The sequence below is a fragment of the Hippocampus guttulatus genome, chromosome 16, assembly GCF_054856545.1.
Source record: "Hippocampus guttulatus isolate MCC_2025c chromosome 16, RoL_Hgut_1.0, whole genome shotgun sequence".
Taxonomy (NCBI): Eukaryota; Metazoa; Chordata; class Actinopteri; order Syngnathiformes; family Syngnathidae; genus Hippocampus; species Hippocampus guttulatus.
Window position 1 is genome coordinate 15597477 of NC_141276.1, and position 19161 is coordinate 15616637.

At 40.1% G+C, this 19161-nt stretch overlaps 1 protein-coding gene across 3 annotated transcripts; it reads right to left on the reverse strand.

Annotated features, from left to right (window-relative positions):
- Positions 1-223: 223 nt before the first annotated feature.
- Positions 224-18714, reverse strand: dus1l (dihydrouridine synthase 1-like (S. cerevisiae)). 3 transcript variants are annotated; one of them, XR_015103283.1, is made up of 15 exons: positions 18621-18714; positions 15573-15854; positions 14557-14665; positions 14409-14459; positions 13261-13373; positions 12466-12548; positions 10923-11026; positions 10705-10852; positions 9266-9362; positions 9103-9188; positions 8636-8805; positions 6473-6510; positions 4863-4938; positions 2782-2923; positions 1052-1193 (listed from the first exon to the last, which is right to left on the reverse strand). XR_015103283.1 is itself a non-coding variant. In XM_086133917.1 (14 exons), the coding sequence occupies exons 2-14, from the start codon at positions 15807-15809 to the stop codon at positions 1048-1050; spliced, it is 1458 nt and encodes a 485-aa protein (XP_085990043.1). In that variant the 5' UTR covers positions 15810-15854; positions 18621-18714; the 3' UTR covers positions 224-1047. The 3 variants fall into 3 exon arrangements, 2 of the variants coding, with proteins under 2 accessions (XP_085990043.1, XP_085990044.1); XM_086133917.1 differs by lacking the exon at positions 2782-2923 and having other exon boundaries at positions 224-1193; XM_086133918.1 differs by lacking the exons at positions 2782-2923; positions 18621-18714 and adding an exon at positions 17298-18592 and having other exon boundaries at positions 224-1193.
- Between the last annotated feature and the right edge of the window lie 447 nt (positions 18715-19161).

Sequence of the window (19161 nt, forward strand, 5' to 3'; positions counted from 1 at the left end):
ACTTCCTAGCACTCACCCGCATGCATCGAAACGAAAGAGGTAGATGTGTGATTAAAGAAGAGCATTTCATGTATTTCAGGAAATTATCAAATGAAAAAGAAAACACAGTTGTATTACTCATAAATAAATCAGTGGGACCCTGTTACGACCCTTCCACATGATGGTAACTGAGGAAGGGTCGAGCATAAGTGTGGGAGTTTGGGAGGGGTAAAAAGTTGTGCGCTTTCAAGGTTTGGGCTGTCTAATGGTCTGTCTTGACATACCCCCTTTCATGGAACTTTATTTTGTTTAGATGTGGAACAACCGGTCGCATACTGTATGCATTGAGTTCCTCAAAATCATATGTGTCATACAGGTTCTTAGACAAGATGCCAAAATGACCAAAATGAATGACTTCACACCTCTAATTGTTGATGACTGATGAAAGTAAAGTCATTTGCTCAAATAAGCGAAAAAAATGTACACCTGTGATGAAAGCAAGAACTAGTACAATTCGAAGAAAACTGTTCAGAAAATCTACAGCAGAATTATTCAGATTATCATCATTAGTGCCATGATTGAGGTAGCTCAGGTCAAAGGTCAACCTCTCCACCAGGAAGTTCACATTGATGACTGTAGTATGTTGTTACATGTTTGTGCTCAAGAATACAATCATGGCTACATCGTTCGTACATGTACATTTACTTGCACCAAATGAAATGTGACTATTGAACAAATGCAACTTCAGACCCAGGCTTCTGAAATATCCAAAGCAGGTCCTGCAATGCTTTTCAACTTTCATCAGTGATTAGATCTTACTTAACATTTTGTCACCAAGTTAGCCGAAATCATGGTGACCAAACAACACTCTTTGAACATCACAAATTACTGTATATTATTTAGCTTTGAAGTCTACTTGTCATTTTTTTTAATATAATGGGACGATCACCAATTTGTGTTTATCAGAGAAAATGCAGGTAGTGTAAGCAGCAAAACCTCTGCCCGCTCTGAGTATAACCACAAGGTTTATGAAGGAAGATATGGTAGTTGTCCAGTCCATGGTAGAAGCTATGCCTTGTACTCCTGTAGTATTGTGGTTTGATGATGAAGAGACTGTGGGGGGCTGCAGTTTTTCTCCATCTCAATTTCGGCATCTCTCTTAGACTCCTGAGCTTTTTTTGCTTCTGCCTTGGTCTTAAAATTCAGTCCATGGCCTGTCAACCAGAGTAAACACAAATTGTTTTCATCATCGAACATAACATATTTCACAAATGCTGACTTTTCACCGTAAAGTATAAATATTTTGGTTCCAATAACTGTCATCGTTAATAATTATTATCCAGCCTCTCACACGCCTGTCGCACAACCGCAACCGTTGTGAGTATGAGAGATATGGAGGATGGATGCAAGGACAGTGGCGTGGAGAGACCTTTGGAGCGGCAGTTGCTCAAAGTTGAAAAGTGGGCACATGGAACCTTTTTAAAATTATTATTAAGGTAGAAACAATTGAAATATAAAATGCTAATATGTGCCCATTCAACACAAATGTATCTGTATATCCCCTACTGAACATCTGCGTAGTGAAATCATGAGCGACTTTCAGTCGCTGGAGACAATGGATGTCATAGTCAGATTCAATTTTCATTTAGGCTGGGAATGCGTTCCAAAAACCTTCCAGTACACTGCAAGGAATTGACACTTCTCATTGAAGTTTCAAGCAATGGTGCAAGGTGTTTGCTTACACAGATGTCCAAGTTTTTCATGATAATTTAATCCCCAAAATATTTTGTCCGCCCGTATATGTACTTTTTGGCCATAATATCATTGTGTGTCCATGTTTCATCTATTTTTTGGAAATGTAAATAACTTTAAAAAATTCCATGGTCTGTCTCGGAGTCCCGAGTTGTTTGTGTGCTCTGTTCTCTGGATCTTTTTTATTCCTCCTCCCCCCACACCCCTCCTATAAAATACACAACTGAGGAATATATCAATGTGAGAAGGTGGTCCACCTCACCTTCTCCATTAACGGCATAACATTGTTTTTCTGCCCTCCATTTACTTTAGGATCATATGTTTTTTTTTAATCCAGTGAGACACTTAACATTGAAGCACCTTCAGTCAGACCAAAAAATAAAACCAATCTCAATAATACATTCATAAAAGTCCTGACCTTGACTTAATTTACTTAACCATTCTCACATAGGGAACAACCAAAGCTTAAGTGCACAACTGCAGCAGGGTTAAAACACAATGACAATGAAGCATAATTTTAATGCCCAGTGGCAAAAATAAATCCAAATCAGTGAGACATTATTGTTACCAGCAAGCTTATACACAGAAAGCCTAAAGGAAGAAACCGTTTTAAACAATTATTTCCATGAAATAGTCCAAATTGTCTGATTTCAGGTCAAATGTGAATACGTACTGTACTTTTTACTTTCCTTAGTTGTCCTTGAAAGCAATAAAATTATATTTGTCTTTTAAGCAGCATGCAAAGTAAGCTAAGTACATTCTATTCCTTGAATAGTGTTGACGCGCGAAGCTCAATCCATGATATCGCAATGTACCCCCTCGTAAAATTTAGGGCCCCTTAAAGTGGTAGTCACCCCTTACCAGGCTCTTCCTCCACCCCTCACTTATATTTGAAAAGGCCACTCAAAGCGGATGTTGCCTGGAGGACCACGGGGTGTGGTCTGGTATTTATTGACATCAGCAGTGACAAACTTCGACCTAAATAAATTCCATACTACGACAAGCTATGGCAAATGAACTAACCAGATGCTATGCTAATAAATCACTAACCTTAAAATCGATAGAAAGGTGTTCGCAAACGCTACTATTCCAACGCCAACCCGCTACGGAGGATTTACAAGACTGAGCCGCTTGTTTACCCCACGGAGGCAGAGTGACTATGTCAAGATTCTGGAAGTGATGTCAGGATTCCCTGTTAGTCAAAGCAGAGGGCAGAAAGCCAAATTCACATGCAGTCAGTGTTTAACCAGCAGATGGCTCCACATGGTTTTTGCCCCCGATTCAAAATTTCAACAAACATGCACTAAAATGTCAACATAATGACCAAGACATGTAGACTGCTTCAACCGCAAGGGGCTAATTGACAGTTCCATCATATATAAGTCCGTGGTAGGGGCTCATCTTATCATCTCATATCAACAGGGCAGAGACGTGGGAAGAGGTACAAATATTTTAGGGATAGGAGGCGATGCTCCTCAATCTCCTCATTTCATGGAGATGTCTACTAAAGATGATGTCACGTTATTGCCAAGTGTAACAAATGAACCATCTGCATGAATGAACAACTACACCGTGTTAAAAGTTTGGGGACTATTAAAAACAGAATGTCGGTGTTGCATTAACACTGCTCAGAAATAGCCTGTGTCGTCTCAGATATAACACAGATTCGTTCATTTGAAATTGAAGCCACACCCTTACGAAATGATTGAAGTACACTGTTTATAATCAAGACGATTTTCTGCAGCATCATTTTCCTCTTTGCTTGTAAGATGGACTCAAACCTCCCTAAGGTAGGCAACAGTTTCATATGATAGTAGCTGATGAAAAAAAAAGCCTCATAACTTGCTTTCCAATTGAGTGTTCGAGTTTCATGTCGTTTCAAACAGATTGGACAATCGTTGAATTTCATATGATGCACATGGTCTGCACAGCCAATTTGGTTCATTCATGTTTTGGTTCAAGTAGATGAACGTAGCTTGAGTGACGAGCTGTACATTTTTTCCAATATACAGGTATTTTTCCATTACCTTTTTTGGACTACTGAGCAGCCCGAGTGTCTCTCTACTCAGTTTAATGAGAATCACTTGTTTGCTGCTTGGAATACAATACAGCTTTCTTTTTTAAAAATGTAACATGTAAATGAGATGATCTGATAGCCAAGTGTTCTTGAAATTTGATTGCATTGAAGTATGTGTGTGAAAGGTTAATATCCGCATTATCACTAACTTATTTTCTCATTCCTTTCTGAAATTCTAAGGACTGTGGCATTATGTGTTTGTTTCTTGAGATCTTGCAGCCTACTTCACTTTGTCTGATATCTTCCATGTATGTGATTTCTTGAGTCAACAAATGTGGTGAGAGGGTGTTGGCTGTGAAATTGAACTCAGCTTTCCAAAAACTGTTGTTAGTCACGGTTACTTTATGATTTAACAATGGGGGGGCATTTACTTTTTCACATAGGACCAAATAGGTTTTAATTTTTTTCCCTTGGTAAATGAAATCATGATTTACAATCTGCATTTTATATTCCCTTTGGGTAGTCTCTGTTACTTTAACATTGTGTCCTGCGGAGGCATATAGACATTTTTTAACATTTTTTAAAAATTAACACCAGATTTAAGTGTACTATCACTACAAATGTCCACTTTATGCTTCATGGTCCAGGTGAGATTAAACTAAAGTCAAATATAAAGTCAACATTATTACTCAAAACAACATTGCAGATTTGTGGACGACGGGCCGTAACCTGCCGAGCACTCTCTCTCGCATATGTGGGTGGCATATTGGGCTTTTGAGGACGTATAGATCGGATGTGTACGAATGAGCATTCATACTGCAGATGCATTTCATACATATCCGATCGATATACTGTACATACGAAAGCGACCCAGGTCAGACCTGTAAAAAAATCGGAATTGCACACTGCATGAAAATAAATCTGATACATGTCACGTTTTGGGCACAAAAAAAATGGAAATGAACTGGAGAGCGAACATTGCCTAGATTTGAACAAGTCTGAAATAAAGCCTTCTACTGGTTTGATTCCAGCTCTGTTAGTAAAACCACCCATTTACAAATTTAAATGTAACAAAGAAATGAATGTGTTGATGTGTATGTGTGTTTGTACTGACTTAAACAGTTTGCCACCTCCTTGTAGGCTTTCTTCTTACAACAGCCTCGACAAAGGTTGAAGACGCACTTATTTCCCTGTAAAAAGAAAATGAAATACATGAATACTTGGCAATCCAACAAACCACCATTTTGTCTTTCAGAAATTCAAAGCTGGATGTCCAAAAAGCGTTTCAACATTGAACATCTCAGTCTGAGGTTATAATTACACTTTCTGGCCCCATTTCCAGTGCTATAAATAATATCTCCTGGAGTTCAGGAGTCTTACCAACAAATGAAAGAACATAAACACAAAACCTGGGAGTCATTTTTCTCTTCAGAGCTGACCTGAGGGCTTTGCCTCCAGTTGCGTCTGGTCTGCAGGCCTGAGGCAGGTGCGTATGGGTGGAGAAGCTCAGAAAGGTAAACTGGGGCAAGGCCATTTCAAGATGAAAACAAATGGAAGTATTTTACAATAAACTCTAAAATATACTATTAGCCAGTGAAGAGAAGCCAGAATTGGGGTTATGGACTCCCTCTTACGAGCTCCAGTTAGGAGGCGAGCTGCAGTATTTTGGACCAACGGGAGATGCTTGAGGGAGGACTGGCTGATTTCAAAATAAAGTACATTAAAGTAATCTTGCCGAGATTTAACGAAGGCATGGATTACTGTTTCTAAGTGCGGCTGAGAAAGTGTTTTACCTTTGCCAGCTGCCCAAAGAAGCTGGTTCGAACAACCACACAGATTTGCCGATCCAATTTAAAACTCAAGTTCAAGACTTTTTGCTTGAGATATGATGTTAGGGGATACACATCCCCAGGGTGGGAGGTACAAGGGCCACTGGGACCAAATACCCTACTTTTTTCCTTTTATTTAAATTTAAGAGATTCATTTAATCCACACTTTGATTTTTTTCTAGACGGGACAAAGGTGGTCTTAAGGGAAACACATCTTTTTTGCTCAGTGGGACAGAGATCCGACTGTCATCCGCATTGCAGTGCAAGAAATACCATTCTTAGGATGGAACTTAAGGGCAGCCAATACAGTGAAAACAGCAGGGGCTCAAAAATAGAACGCTGTGGAACACCATACCACAGAGGGAAAGAGCGGGATTCAGAGCAACCTTGGCTAACAAAGAGTTCTGTCAGCCAAATAGGATTTAAACCACTGTAGAGCAGGACCACCAATGCCCACCTGGTGCTGCAAACGAACCAGCAGACAAATGGAATACAAAATCAGGCCGTTGTCAACAAGACAAAAATGACACAGAAGGTTGGGACAAGCTTGGAGCATCTGCCACTCATCATAACCCAAGTCCAAACTTGGGGTACAGTCCCCATTCAAGCAGGATATGCCAAACAAGCCATCTAAATATGGCATACAGATATAGGTAATGTGCGAGGACAAGTTGTGACTGGAGAAAAGATTGCAGATGGTATCCCTGAACAGAACCAAGCGGGGGGTTTATATACTGTATATACTGTACACACACACAAACACACACTTCTTTGGCATTTTACAATAACATGCATGTTTTCAACTACGTACTGTAACATTTTGAAAACTGCCCATGGTTCTAACATCCAAGGAAGATACAGTATGTTGGGTTGATTTATGAAACTGACAGCTTACCTTTGGATTGCCACATTGTTCACATTTGATGTACTTGGCTGTTGGGAGGAAAGAGTTCAAGTTTATCCAGTTGCAAGTACCAAAATACTTTTCATATATATACACATCTATACACACATACAGTGGGGCAAATAAGTATTTAGTCAACCACCAATTGTGCAAGTTCTCCTACTTGAAAAGATTAGAGAGGCCTGTAATTGCCAACATGGGTAAAGCTCCACCATGAGAGACAGAATGTGGGAAAAAAAACCTCAGAAAATTACATTGTTTGATTTTTTAAAAAAATATTTGCAAACATGGTGGAAAATAAGTATTTGGTCAGCTTCAAAGAAGCAAGATTTCTGGCTGTCAAAGAGGTCTAACTTCTTCTAATGAGGTCTAACTCGTTGCCTGTATTAATGGTGCCTGTTTTAACTCATTATTGGTATAAAAGACACCTGTCTACAACCTCAGTCAGTCACACTCCAAACTCCACTATGGCCAAGACCAAAGAGCTGTCGAAGGACACCAGAGACAAAATTGTAGATCTGCACCAGGCTGGGAAGACTGAATCTGCAATAGTAAAACGCTTGGTGTAAATAAATCAACTGTGGGAGCAATTATCAGAAAATGGAAGACACACAAGACCACTGATAATCTCCCTCGATCTGGGGCTCCATGCAAGATCTCACTCCGTGGCGTCAAAATGATCACAAGAACGGTGAGCAAAAATCCCAGAACCACACGGGGGGACCTAGTGAATGACCTACAGAGAGCTGGGACCACAGTAACAAAGGCTACATTCAGTAACACAATGCGCCGCCAGGGACTCAAATCCTGCACTGCCAGACGTCCCTTGCTGAAGCCAGTACACGTCCAGGCCCGTCTGCGGTTCGCTAGAGAGCATTTGGTTGCTCCAGAAGAGGACTGGGAGAATGTGTTATGGTCAGATGAAACCAAAATAGAACTTTTTAGTAGAAACACAGGTTCTCGTGTTTGGAGGAGAAAGAATACTGAATTGCATCCGAAGAACACCAAACCCACTGTGAAGCATGGGGGTGGAAACATCATGCTTTGGGGCTGTTTTTCTGCAAAGGGACCAGGACGACTGATCTGTGTAAAGGAAAGAATGAATGGGGCCATGTATCGAGAGATTTTGAGTGAAAATCTCCTTCCATCAGCAAGTGCATTGAAGAAGAGGGTCTTTCAGCATGAAAATGATCCCAAACACACAGCCAGGGCAACAAAGGAGTGGCTTCGTAAGAAGCATTTCAAGGTCCTGGAGTGGCCTAGCCAGTCTCCAGATCTCAACCCCATCGAAAATCTGTGGAGGGAGTTGAAAGTCCGTGTTGCCCAACGACAGCCCCAAAACATCACTGCTCTAGAGGAGATCTGCATGGAGGAATGGGCCAAAATACCAGCAACAGTGTGTGAAAAGCTTGTGAAGAGTTTCAGAAAACGTTTGGCCTCCATTATTGCCAACAAAGGGTACATAAAGTATTGAGATGAACTTTTGGTATTGACCAAATACTTATTTTCCCTCTAATTTGCAAATAAATTCTTTAAAAATCAAACAATCTACAGTAATTTTCTGAGTATTTTTCCCACATTCTGTCTCTCATGGTTGAGCTTTACCCATGTTGACAATTACAGGCCTCTCTAATCTTTTCGAGTAGGAGAACTTGCACAATTGGTGGTTGACTAAATACTTATTTGCCCCACCGTGTCTATATATATATATATATATATACACACACACACACACACACACACACACACACACACACAATATATATATTGTGAGTATATTGTGTATTGCAACCACGCAGGCCCGGGGAGAACATGCAAACTGCACACAGGGAGGCCGGAGCTGGAATTGAACGCAGTACCTCTGCACTGTGAAGCCGACGTGTTAACCACTGGACTACCGGGCCGCCCATCTATATTATTATTATTATTCTAATCATTATTATTATGATTGGTGGCCATAATATTGCAACCACAAGTGTCCACGTTCCAATTAACGTATGAACATGGAAATACTACATTGACTGCTGCCACTGCTTTGAGGGTTTACCATACCACAGGTGAACGGTAGCAGAAGGTCACTTGATTCACAGAGAAAATCAGAACACACATAACACATTACAAAGTGGGAGTTCTTTCTCCACAGATTAAACTTACGTTTCTGATCAGGAGAGAAGTTCTTGTTTGGATTGCGGGATCTTTTCTTCTGTTTATTTTTGGAGAGTATTTGAGCTGACAAAGTTGTGTCCTCTAGTACTCTCTTTTGGCACCCTGTTGTTTTTACTTCTTTATCCTGGACCTTACCTTTGACAGACACATCTTTTGGTCTGTAAGAGGCAAATGGAAAGAAGATACAGAATACGTCATTGTTGCAACTTTCTGCTTGTCCCGTCATTGGTCGCAACAACAAAGTTTCAGAATTATTCGCTTGGCACAGTTTTTACACTACCCTTACTGACAAAATGTCATTTTATTTAACTGAGCATGGGACCAGCTATGGCTGTGTATTGAGGCACTGGCCTGAAATCTAATCTACGGTGTCTGCATGTACCACTACACCACCAGTCCCTACAGATTAGCAAGAGGCCTAAAAGGGAAGACATTTGGAAAAGGTAGCCACTCACGGTGGTCTGACATAGGGTTGGCAGATCCAGTGAGGGAAGGGCAGGCTGCTCTCTTTATCCATATAATTTCCTCTGGCAATCTCCTCCTGAGTGGCAGGTACAGCAACTCGTGATGTGGAGTCATAATATTTCTCTTCTGAGGTGATTTGAAAACAGATGTTACCTGACATCGAAGCCTCAGCTGCTTACTAACATTGGCCAAACTCTCAAGGGTTTTCACCTTAGCCAACAGCTCTCTCAGGTCGTGGTGGATCTGAAGCCTAAAACAGAACATCACATGACTTAAGATTAATCGTAAAGACACATTCATATTACAACAGCAATGTTTCTTTTGAGTCAAAAGGGTGTCAGAATATCATTTATAAGGGGCTTTCAGACCACAGGAACCAATGCTAGAGCTTCCCTATGTACCCTTGTAGTTTGTGTAATCCCCTTGTTCTCACACAAAAAAGGTTTCCTGGTCTGGGAGGAACCATAAGGGTCTTACATAAGTACCTACAAACCTTCGTGGACCTATAAAGAATGGTCTGAGGGGGTGGGCATAGAGGTAAGATCTTAAACCCGAGCCCGAGCCCGAGCCGACCCAAATTCGGGTCGGGCCGAAAATGTCAATCATTGCTTCGGGTCGGGTCGGGTCGGGTCCTCTCTCTCTGTGACTTTTTTAAAATAAGTATATGTTTATAAAAATGTATACTAAAACGATGTATGGATACGAAACTAAGGAATACTTGTTTTAAAATAATTTGAATAAAACAGAGAAGGCGCTGTAATGTAATTGCTATTTAACTACTAAAAAGGAGCCACAGACTCAGACACTTTAAGACTTAAAGTGCCGCGCTGGATTCTTAAGGACGTACTGCTGCTGTGGTTTATGGCCCAACCCGTCAAAATGACGGACGGCCTTAAATTTTTACCCTCTGCCGAAACAGAAATATAAAAGATGGAAATGTTTATAGAGTCTTGTTTAACTTAGATGTCATTACAAAAGACAGGCTTTAATTTGTTATCATAAATCACTCCTCCTCCTGCCGAGTCCTCACAAATAAAATATGAAATTTCGGGTTTGCTTCGGGCTTGGGCCTGCAAATCAAGTTAATTGGTCGGGCTCGAGCCGGGTCGGGTTTAATACCCGGTCAGGATTTTTTAGGCCCGATATTACCTCTAGGTGGGCAGCTTGTTTGATTGATGATTATTGTTGTTTGAATTATTGCTTTGATATTAAATCTTCAAAAATGCTAAATAATAAAAAAGATCAAAAAATTTGGTTAATTGCTGTAATAATTTTCACATTTCTGATGATTATCAACTCAACATGCTCCATCTTGTTCAATTGAGGATTGTTTGAATTATTGCGTCACGATTAAATCTTCTAAAATTATAACTCAATCATTTGATCTTTTTATTATTTAATTTCTGTCATAATTTTCATATTTTGATGTTTATCGACTCAATGCGTCACATCTTATTCAAAAATCAGGAATTCAGCAGAATAGCCAACAAACTCAACTGTGCTTGGAACAAATAATTCATATTTTGTTTTGCGGTTGCCATAAGAGGAAAAGATTTTCAACAAAAAACACAGAAAAAGAAAGACATACATACGTGTGATGCCACAGCTTGAAGAGATGGGCTCGTACATAAGACAAGTTGCATGGGGGATGCTGCCTCACCACCTCAATGTACTCATCTGCCATCTCCCAAACTGGGGGGCTACGTCCTTCAAAGAGTGCTGGGTTATGGAGGTTACCCTCTGAATAACACAGATAGTTTGTCATCAATAAAAAACAATTGATGCATATAAAAAGCACTTCTTTACCCACCTGCACTCATTACCCCTTGCACGCCAGTCTCCTTAATGCAGCGTTCCACATCACTCAGATGCTGAATGTTGCCGTTAGCAAACACAGGAATATTTACTGCCTTCCTGTGTGTAAATTCATATTTTTTTCAGTTAAAAACTTCTCAAAGTACCATTGTATACAGGCAGGGCCACAGGTTTTGATACATAGGAAAACATAGAATGTATATTTTTTTATGGTTCAGATACTCTAGGTATCGTATCTAGGTATCGTCGGGATAGAAACTCCATTGCCGCTTTTCCATTACAGGTTTCAGAACAGCCTGGCCCGGACCACACCAGCCTCGTTTCGCCTGGCCTGGCCTACGTTCCTTCTCCATTACAAAGTGGTCCCAATCAAATGGTGTGGGATCAACTAAATTGTGCAGCCCCCTCTACTGCAGCATACTCGCACTATGAAGGGTGCTGAAATAAGATTCCACGAGTGGCAAGTTTTACCGCTGGTTTTGAGGTATTTCAAAATCCGAATCGCTGTTGCATGAGTTAACGTCGCAAATTACAGCCCGTGAAATTCAAAGAATTTTTGCCGGGTTCAAGTCAGCAAGAGATAGCCGTCCACCACCAAGTCATATAAATACAGTGCCTACAGTACACATGTATTGTGTTTTACAACAATACTTAGCAATACTTACAATTTGATGTGCCAACGGACAAAATAGTCAACTTTCCATGAGTCTTACACATGTCGCCAGGTCCATTCACTTCAATGACAATGAGCTTTCATTCAACCCACCCCCTCTCCGCTCCGTTGTGCTGTCGCCGGCAGCTCGTCATCATCACACTCCAGCATCCAAAGTCCTCAGGCACCCCAAGGTGAGGGCCACGACTGTCTGACCGGGGGACCGCCGAGGCGCTGGGGTGCGGCTTCGCACGCCGGAGGGTGGCGATGACGAGCCACCAATGACAGCAACTCCAAGAGGTTTGCTAAAATCTTTACCACAAGCTTCACGATTGCATCTATTGGTACATATGTAATTGTAAATGTGGTTAAGTATTTTAAAACATAATACATGGACGGGTACTGTACATAATGTATTTTTATGGGTTAGGAGTGAACAGCTCTGTCTTGCTTGCTTAAAAGCAGGAAATTCAGCAGAGTTCCTTGCCGCATCTCTTTAAAAAAAAAGCCTCAATTTTCAATTTTTCACCTAATCAGGTGAGAGTCATGTCATGGCCCTGCTCAGCCTGCGTTTTAGAATCACTGAAGAGGAGTTTTCTAAAAGGGGTTCTATTGTAGCCGCACGGCGCAAAAAAACTGTAATGGAAGAGCGACCACACAGAAAAGAATCCAGGCTGCTTCAGGGTAGAACTGATACAATGGAAAAGTGGCTTATGTACTGTATTGAAATCTATGCCACATCTTATACAAAGTATTATCTCGCAAAATAATGAGTTATTGCATTATTTGACGTAAAAGGACAGAAATATACGTTTATCTTCAATAAAGTACATAATCAAGAATTGAATACATAATCAAGGTTTGAAATATGATCATTGGAGCTCACCGGACTTCTCTGACATGATCCCAACTCGCAATTCCTGTCATTGCTCCTTTCTGGTCTTTGGTTCTGCCATGCACTGTGAGTAGCTGAAGATAAACGAGGGGGAAAAAGAACATTTAATTTGTCTTCGTAAAACAGAATATTTCCTCCTCTAAATATAATTATTAAACTATCAAAATTCTAAACATAAAAGACAAATGCTTGCAATTAAGCAATTCTGTTTAATTACAGAGGGGGGAAAAAGGACCAAACACGTATGCTGCTCACTTATCACTAAAATTAAAACAAGTTATATTTCTAACAAAGGAAGATTTTTTTTTAATCTCAACAAATTATGCAAGCAGTCATGTTGTGTCCACTTAGTATGTTATCCATCCATCCATTTTCTAATCTGCTTATCCTCACGAGGGTCGCGGGTGTGCTGGAGCCTACCCAGCTGTCTTGGGACACTCGGCGGAGTACACCATGACCCGGTTGCCAGCAAGTCACAGGGCACACGTGGTCAAATAACATTCACACTCACAATCACAGCATGGGACAATTTTAGACTGTTCAATTAACCTACAGTACGTTGCATGTTTTTGGAATGTGGGAGGAAACCGGAGTACCTGGAGAAAACCCACGCATGCATGGGGAGAACATGCAACTCCACACAGGAAGGCCAGAGCCCGAAACGAACCGCTGACCTCTGCACTGTGAGCCGGATGCGCTAACCAGTGGACCACCGTGCCGCGACTTGGTGTATTAATAAAACCAAATTAAAATAAGTCATTTCTAGAGCATTGTCGGTATAAGTACCTGGCATCCAGCTTTTTCCAGCATTTGAGCATAGGAGACAGTCTTTTCGATGTCCTCGAACACACGGATCTTACACGTGATAGGCACAGACAGCTTTTCATTTGCTAACCTGACTGTTAAATGAGAAAAGTAGGTAAAGTTAAAACTGCACTATATTTTTGGCAAAATAAATAAATAAAGTCATTGGGCTTCATTCACTTATAGGGCATAAGCAGATATTTGTGCCTAAAATAGTATATATGCATGTTTGATGCACAAATCTGTGTTTCATCAATATATTAATACTTGAATTTTTGCATGCTTTGTGTACGTGCAAATAATGAACAAGCAACTTTTGAAAATAAAAAATCATCAATGAGGAGTTTTACGAATTAAACAGTTGAGTCATGCCCGTAATAAGTTCTTTTGAGGGTTAAGTGTAATGCTTCTCAGTGCTGTATGTACAGTGTATAAAGTATTTGTGCATCCCAATATTTGTTTGTTGCGACTATTCAATCAACGAGCAGATGGTACGCGTCCATGCTTTCATTGTGAAACTGGAAACCACCAAACTGCTCCCGTTAACCGAAGGCTTCCGAGATTTGATCGATCAGTTTATCCATCAAGTACACATTTCGATCAAAACACTCCAAACGGAACTCAGACAGGTATGGTTTATAATATTCTCTGTATTCTGGCTTCCAATACAAATGTCATGAATATTACTGACTAGGAATGTATAGAGTAAGATAGTTGTCGAAAATATGTATGTGTTACTCATCAATTGCATTTGTAAAAGCAAATGTTTGTATGCTAATCAAACTGGACACCAAAATTATGCGGTCATGTAAGTGATAAATTGTTTGGGTTAGAATTGACCTTACTGTATAAGTAAGTTTGCATGTTCTCCCCGTATCAGCGTAGGTTTTATCCTACTTTCCAAAAATGGAACAAATGTGTGCTGACTCCAATTGAATATTATCTTGAATGTGGTTAGTTTGTTCTGAACGCAAAAATGTTTCTATTAAGGAGTTCATCCCAGTGTCAAAGAGATTATGGCCCATTTTGGAGGTTCCACTGTCTTTCTAATTTATAACTGAAATTACTATTATTAATCTTTTTTATATTCATCTTTTTTATATTAATGTGAACATAAAAAAACACATTACCCATTTTTTGTAACAGCTCCCATTCATCTTGAAGGAAAGCGCCATAGTGCCCTTTGAAGAACCGCCAAAACTGTTAGTTTTGCTTTCATGACGACATCTCTGATGATAACATAAACACACGCTTAATTTCTGAAGAAAATGCAGGTACCCCTTTTAGCAATCATCTGAGGACAACCCAGGTTGAGGTCAATGGCATCACAGTAGTTCTGGGCCAAAAGAGCTGCCTGAATGAACACGTCAGGGTCATTGGCGCAAAACTGAAACAAAAGCAAACAAAGAAAAACAATTACTTTCATGAATTTGTCTCATCAGCTCTGATGAAAAAATATGTTACATAAATTTCATGCTTCACTATTTAACATACTTGGTCAATGCAAATTCATTTTTGTGGAAGTTATTCAAACAGGACTATGTTTTTCCTAATGTCTTCAGCAGTACCAGACTATATGTTTAACAGCATAAATGATATCCATTAAAGGCAAAGTTAACCCCAAATGTTTCTTTCCAATAAAAACCCCTGAAAGTAGCCACTTTCAAGCCTCTTCTAAAAAAGAGAACGCTGGCTGTCTAATTGTTGGCAATTCACGTGTAGATTTACAGAATAAACATGTCCATCATAAAACTACATGTGCGTCTAGGCTTCAAAAACGAACTCAAAACTCTTCAATCTTAGCAGCTTTCTAATTAATGACTGATTTGCGGGGAGCAGGGGGGGGGGGGGTTGTCTGTTTAAGCCAGGGGTGTAAGAGCCATTTTTTGTCGCGGGCCAGATTGAGGTTACGGTTTCCCTTGGAGGGCCGTTATGAATTTTGGGAAACCATATAAATGTTTAATCACCTCCACATATTATATACACAGCGCACAACAAATTGATAACTACTTTAAAAAAATCAGAAGTCAAGAATATTGACTGTTATTGTGGATTACATATGACAATTTGAATTTTTGGTTCAGACTTTAGCAAGCATCATGGAACTTGACATGCTTGATTTGCTTTTGCGGGCCATGTAAAATGATGTGGTGGGCCAGATCTGGCCCCCAGGCTTTGACTTTGACACCAGTGGTTAAAGCTTTTTGATTTCATCCAAATTCAGGTGTGGTGCCTCTAGTGGCACTTCAGTGAATTGCAGTGTATACACTTTGAGGTAGTTAAAATATTCATACCTGAGTTATTAGTGGTCGGTCCTCTTCACAGACCTCATTAAAAAGATTTTCTCTTCTGTAATTAGCATCACGAAGGAAAACCTGCGCATGCAGCATTGGCGTGTAACATAGGTGAGCCCCATGGCGACGGCTAAGTAGACGCCATGCTAGTTCGCTCTGGTCCACCATGGGTGCCACCACGAAGCAAGCTTCTTTCAGGGTTTTCCTCCAAAAATCAAACCCCTGGAGCTTTGCCATCTTCTGTGACCGTATCACATCAGGTCCTCCAACACATTGAACACTCTGCAAAAAGGTAAGGATACGTTGAAATGTATTTCTCAAATACTTATGTTCATAGTCATTGGCTGAGGTCGGTGTTAATGCACTTCATTTATTGTTACATTTACTTGAGTAAGAATTGTACTTGTGGGAATAGTTTCAATACAACATAACTTTTACTCACACTTAAGTATTTTTAATACAAAAGAATGCTAGCATTACTATGTTACTTTGGCTCTGGTGCACTCCCTACGTTCGACTGCATTTTGATTCTTCGGTACCATTTCATTATTTTGCAGTCGACAAGCAGGTCGCATCTACTTCCAATGAAGTTGGCAAGCTCGCATCTAATCATGTGTGATGTAAAGGACTGATTATCGGGCATGCTTATATCGGCATCTGCCTTTTTTTTTATGTGACTTCCAATAGAAGATCAATTAAAAACTGGCTTTATTTGGCACGACTCTGTTTCCAGCATTGTCTCACCCATAGCACCCTCTGATTGGTTAAACACAGAGCAACGGCACGTGTAACATCACCAGTGAAAAATGCGCCTGGCTGATCGCTTGGGTGGGGAGGGGGCAATCTTCAGTGGTGCTGAGCCAGGGAGCTCCCTACACTTTTTGTTCGAATTTTAAAGGAAACATTACCTCTTGTCGATTTGTGGCGGGTGGTAAGTTTTGGACCTGGGCCTTCAGTGGGTATTTAGCGATGTAATCCGACTCGTAATAACACCATAGTGTCACATTATGCCCTCCCCCACAAAAATAAATAAATATATTTTAAAACACCGGTATATAACTATTGCTCTATTCACAATGCAGAGCCTGTTCCCAAAAAGTTCCTCAAAACGCCTTCGTAGATTTACAGTCGATAATGTTGAACACAACGCCCCAACTTCATTGGAAGTGGTTTTGTCTGACAAAGCATATTGTATGGTGAAAAAGATGATCGAAAAACTGTACCGCCATATTTAATCGGGTTGGATGATTATGAAAATAATGTAATTGTATTTTTTTTCCATAAAAAATGTAATCGGGTTGGATGATTATGAAAATAATGCAATTGTATTTTTTTTCCATAAAATTGCAACTGCAAACTGTTTTGCTTTTTTTTTCAAGGTTCATTTCTACTGTATTTTTCAAAAAATAACTAAGGTGCATGAATTAAAATTAAAGTTTACTACAATTGCAGGTATAAACTGAAACCGAAACTGAAAATTCGTCACCTTGCGGCTGCAGGAGCTGTGAGAGGTAAAGCAAAGAGGAGAGGGGCCCACAAAACAAATTTCTGTCTCCAAATAAATTGCATTTCATAACCACTCATAAAACAAACAGAGACTCATTGCTACTTTTAATGTACTATCGGCAATTGAAGGGAAAAGAAAAAAAAACACTACTCTGCTCTCTCCTGTCGAAGTGAGTTTGTTCACTTTACATCAAACGGACCTTGGTGATTGTCACTCACACTGACTGGAAAAGGTGATGACGACTAACACCAATGGAGAAACGCTCCCAAAAAACCATCAGGTGTCCAATTCAAGAAGGGGAGAACGGAGGAAGAGGAGAAAAGGGCAAAAGATAAAGGCATGCAGATATAAATGGCATTAACCTAACTGTGCATCATGTAAAGATAAAGTAACCTGAAGGCTCTCAGCTATTTATAAAGTCTGCGAGTATTTTGCTACTCTCTACCGAGCCTCAAAAGACCACAGTTTTTGTACTTTTAGCTGTTTTTTAACAACTTTTAGAATTTGAGGCTTTGTGCCAAGCTACTAATTTAACCATGAGGCAGCTACACACCTTTCGTAACTGAACCAGTGCAGCAATCTTACAATGTTATAGTCTGGGGCTTTAGGATACAGTATTGCATCCTTGTTAAACGTTTGAATGCTAAACATGGGTCTTTATTAATCCAAACGATCTCTTATACACATTGATATGAAGGAGGAGATATATGTTGGCCTGTATAAGGCGAGACATACAGTACTTTTGCATGCATGCAAAAGTATGTCTCGCCGAAGGTGCAAAACAAGTATGGCCCTGACATAATTCTGCCACACAAATGTGGCGCAAACAAATACTGTATATACTAGACTCTAAATCAGTAAAGCATAAGCTAAAGTGTAGATTATAACAACAATGCAAATAAATTAGCAGCCTTACTATTTCCTTCATATCACTTTGTTCCATGAAACATGACATGTAAACGCGGGTTGCGCTTCTCAATTATTACATAGACGGATAAATAAATTAAGCATACATAAAGCTCACTGATCTCAAATCGGTAACTTCACAGATTTTCAGCGGTCTTGAGGGTCATTCATGAACCATACGGCCGATTTTAAAAACTTCATATACAGGGCGTGACACAGACCAGGGATGACACGTGACACAGTATTTATCACTATGATCCACTCTCCTTTTTTTTTACAGTTGTAGATTGACCATTTTGTCATGTGTATGTGGACTGTGTCCTGATATTTACGTGCGACCAGTCCATGGTTCCCGTCCTCTCGCCATAAATCAGCTGAGATAGGTTACAGCTAACACGCGAACCTTTCGGTTAAATAGCTTTCCTGCGTGGCTGTTTTGTCAATGTTCTCATTCAACCGGCTCATAAAAGTTTCATCCCACTCGTCATGCGGCGCCATGTTAAACTACCCAGTCTGTAACATGCAGTATTCAGCACGCGTTCCACTTCTAAGTTAAACGACAACCCGACCACAAACAAATCACAGGTTTTCTTGTCATTGTCGTGTCACATGTAAAGGTAGTGAAACATACTCACGGTATATATTAAAAAATATGGCTAAATGTCGTTTCCAGTGTCTTTTTTTCTTCTCCTGTAACCCAGGTCCGTGACGTACTTCCGCTCTTGGCAAATGATTCGCAGATTTCGCACATTTCCGGTTTACTTCCTGCTTCGTTTACTCATAAGTGCCTACACCCACAGTAACGTTATTAAATTATTTTAAGCTACGCGGGCAGTACTCGACCTCGTCGCATGTCAATAGTGGAGGAAGAGCTCATTTGCAGAATGAGAGTTGGGCATACTGGTCTCAATAGTAGATTGTTTTTAATGAAGAAACATGCAAAAGACTGCTGTGGAGGAGTCTTATACCTCAGACAGTGACTCTCGTGCTGGGGTTCTCAATTTGAAATATAAAAGGTCCAGGAAATCAATTCTGAGGAAGTCATAGGTCCACAGCATAAAGAGAATACACTAGAATCTTTTGTCAAATAGGGCCAGGACAAAAACTGATTCAAGAGCTGAGAGGTCAGAAAGTGGCTTTGAATACTAAAGACATTTTGCATAAAAGTTCAAATAA

What these genes read in the sequence shown, in the direction of transcription:
- dus1l (XM_086133917.1), bottom strand. Translation starts at nt 15,809, where the DNA reads ATGGCAAAGCTCCAGGGGTTTGATTTTTGGAGGAAAACCCTGAAAGAA. An exon ending in GCAAGGGGTAATGAGTGCAG is followed by an intron (nt 10,853 to 10,922) that starts GTGGGTAAAGAA and finishes TGTGTTATTCAG; the next exon opens with AGGGTAACCTCCATAACCCA. An exon ending in TTCAAGCTGTGGCATCACAC is followed by an intron (nt 9,363 to 10,704) that starts GTATGTATGTCT and finishes GTTCTGTTTTAG; the next exon opens with GCTTCAGATCCACCACGACC.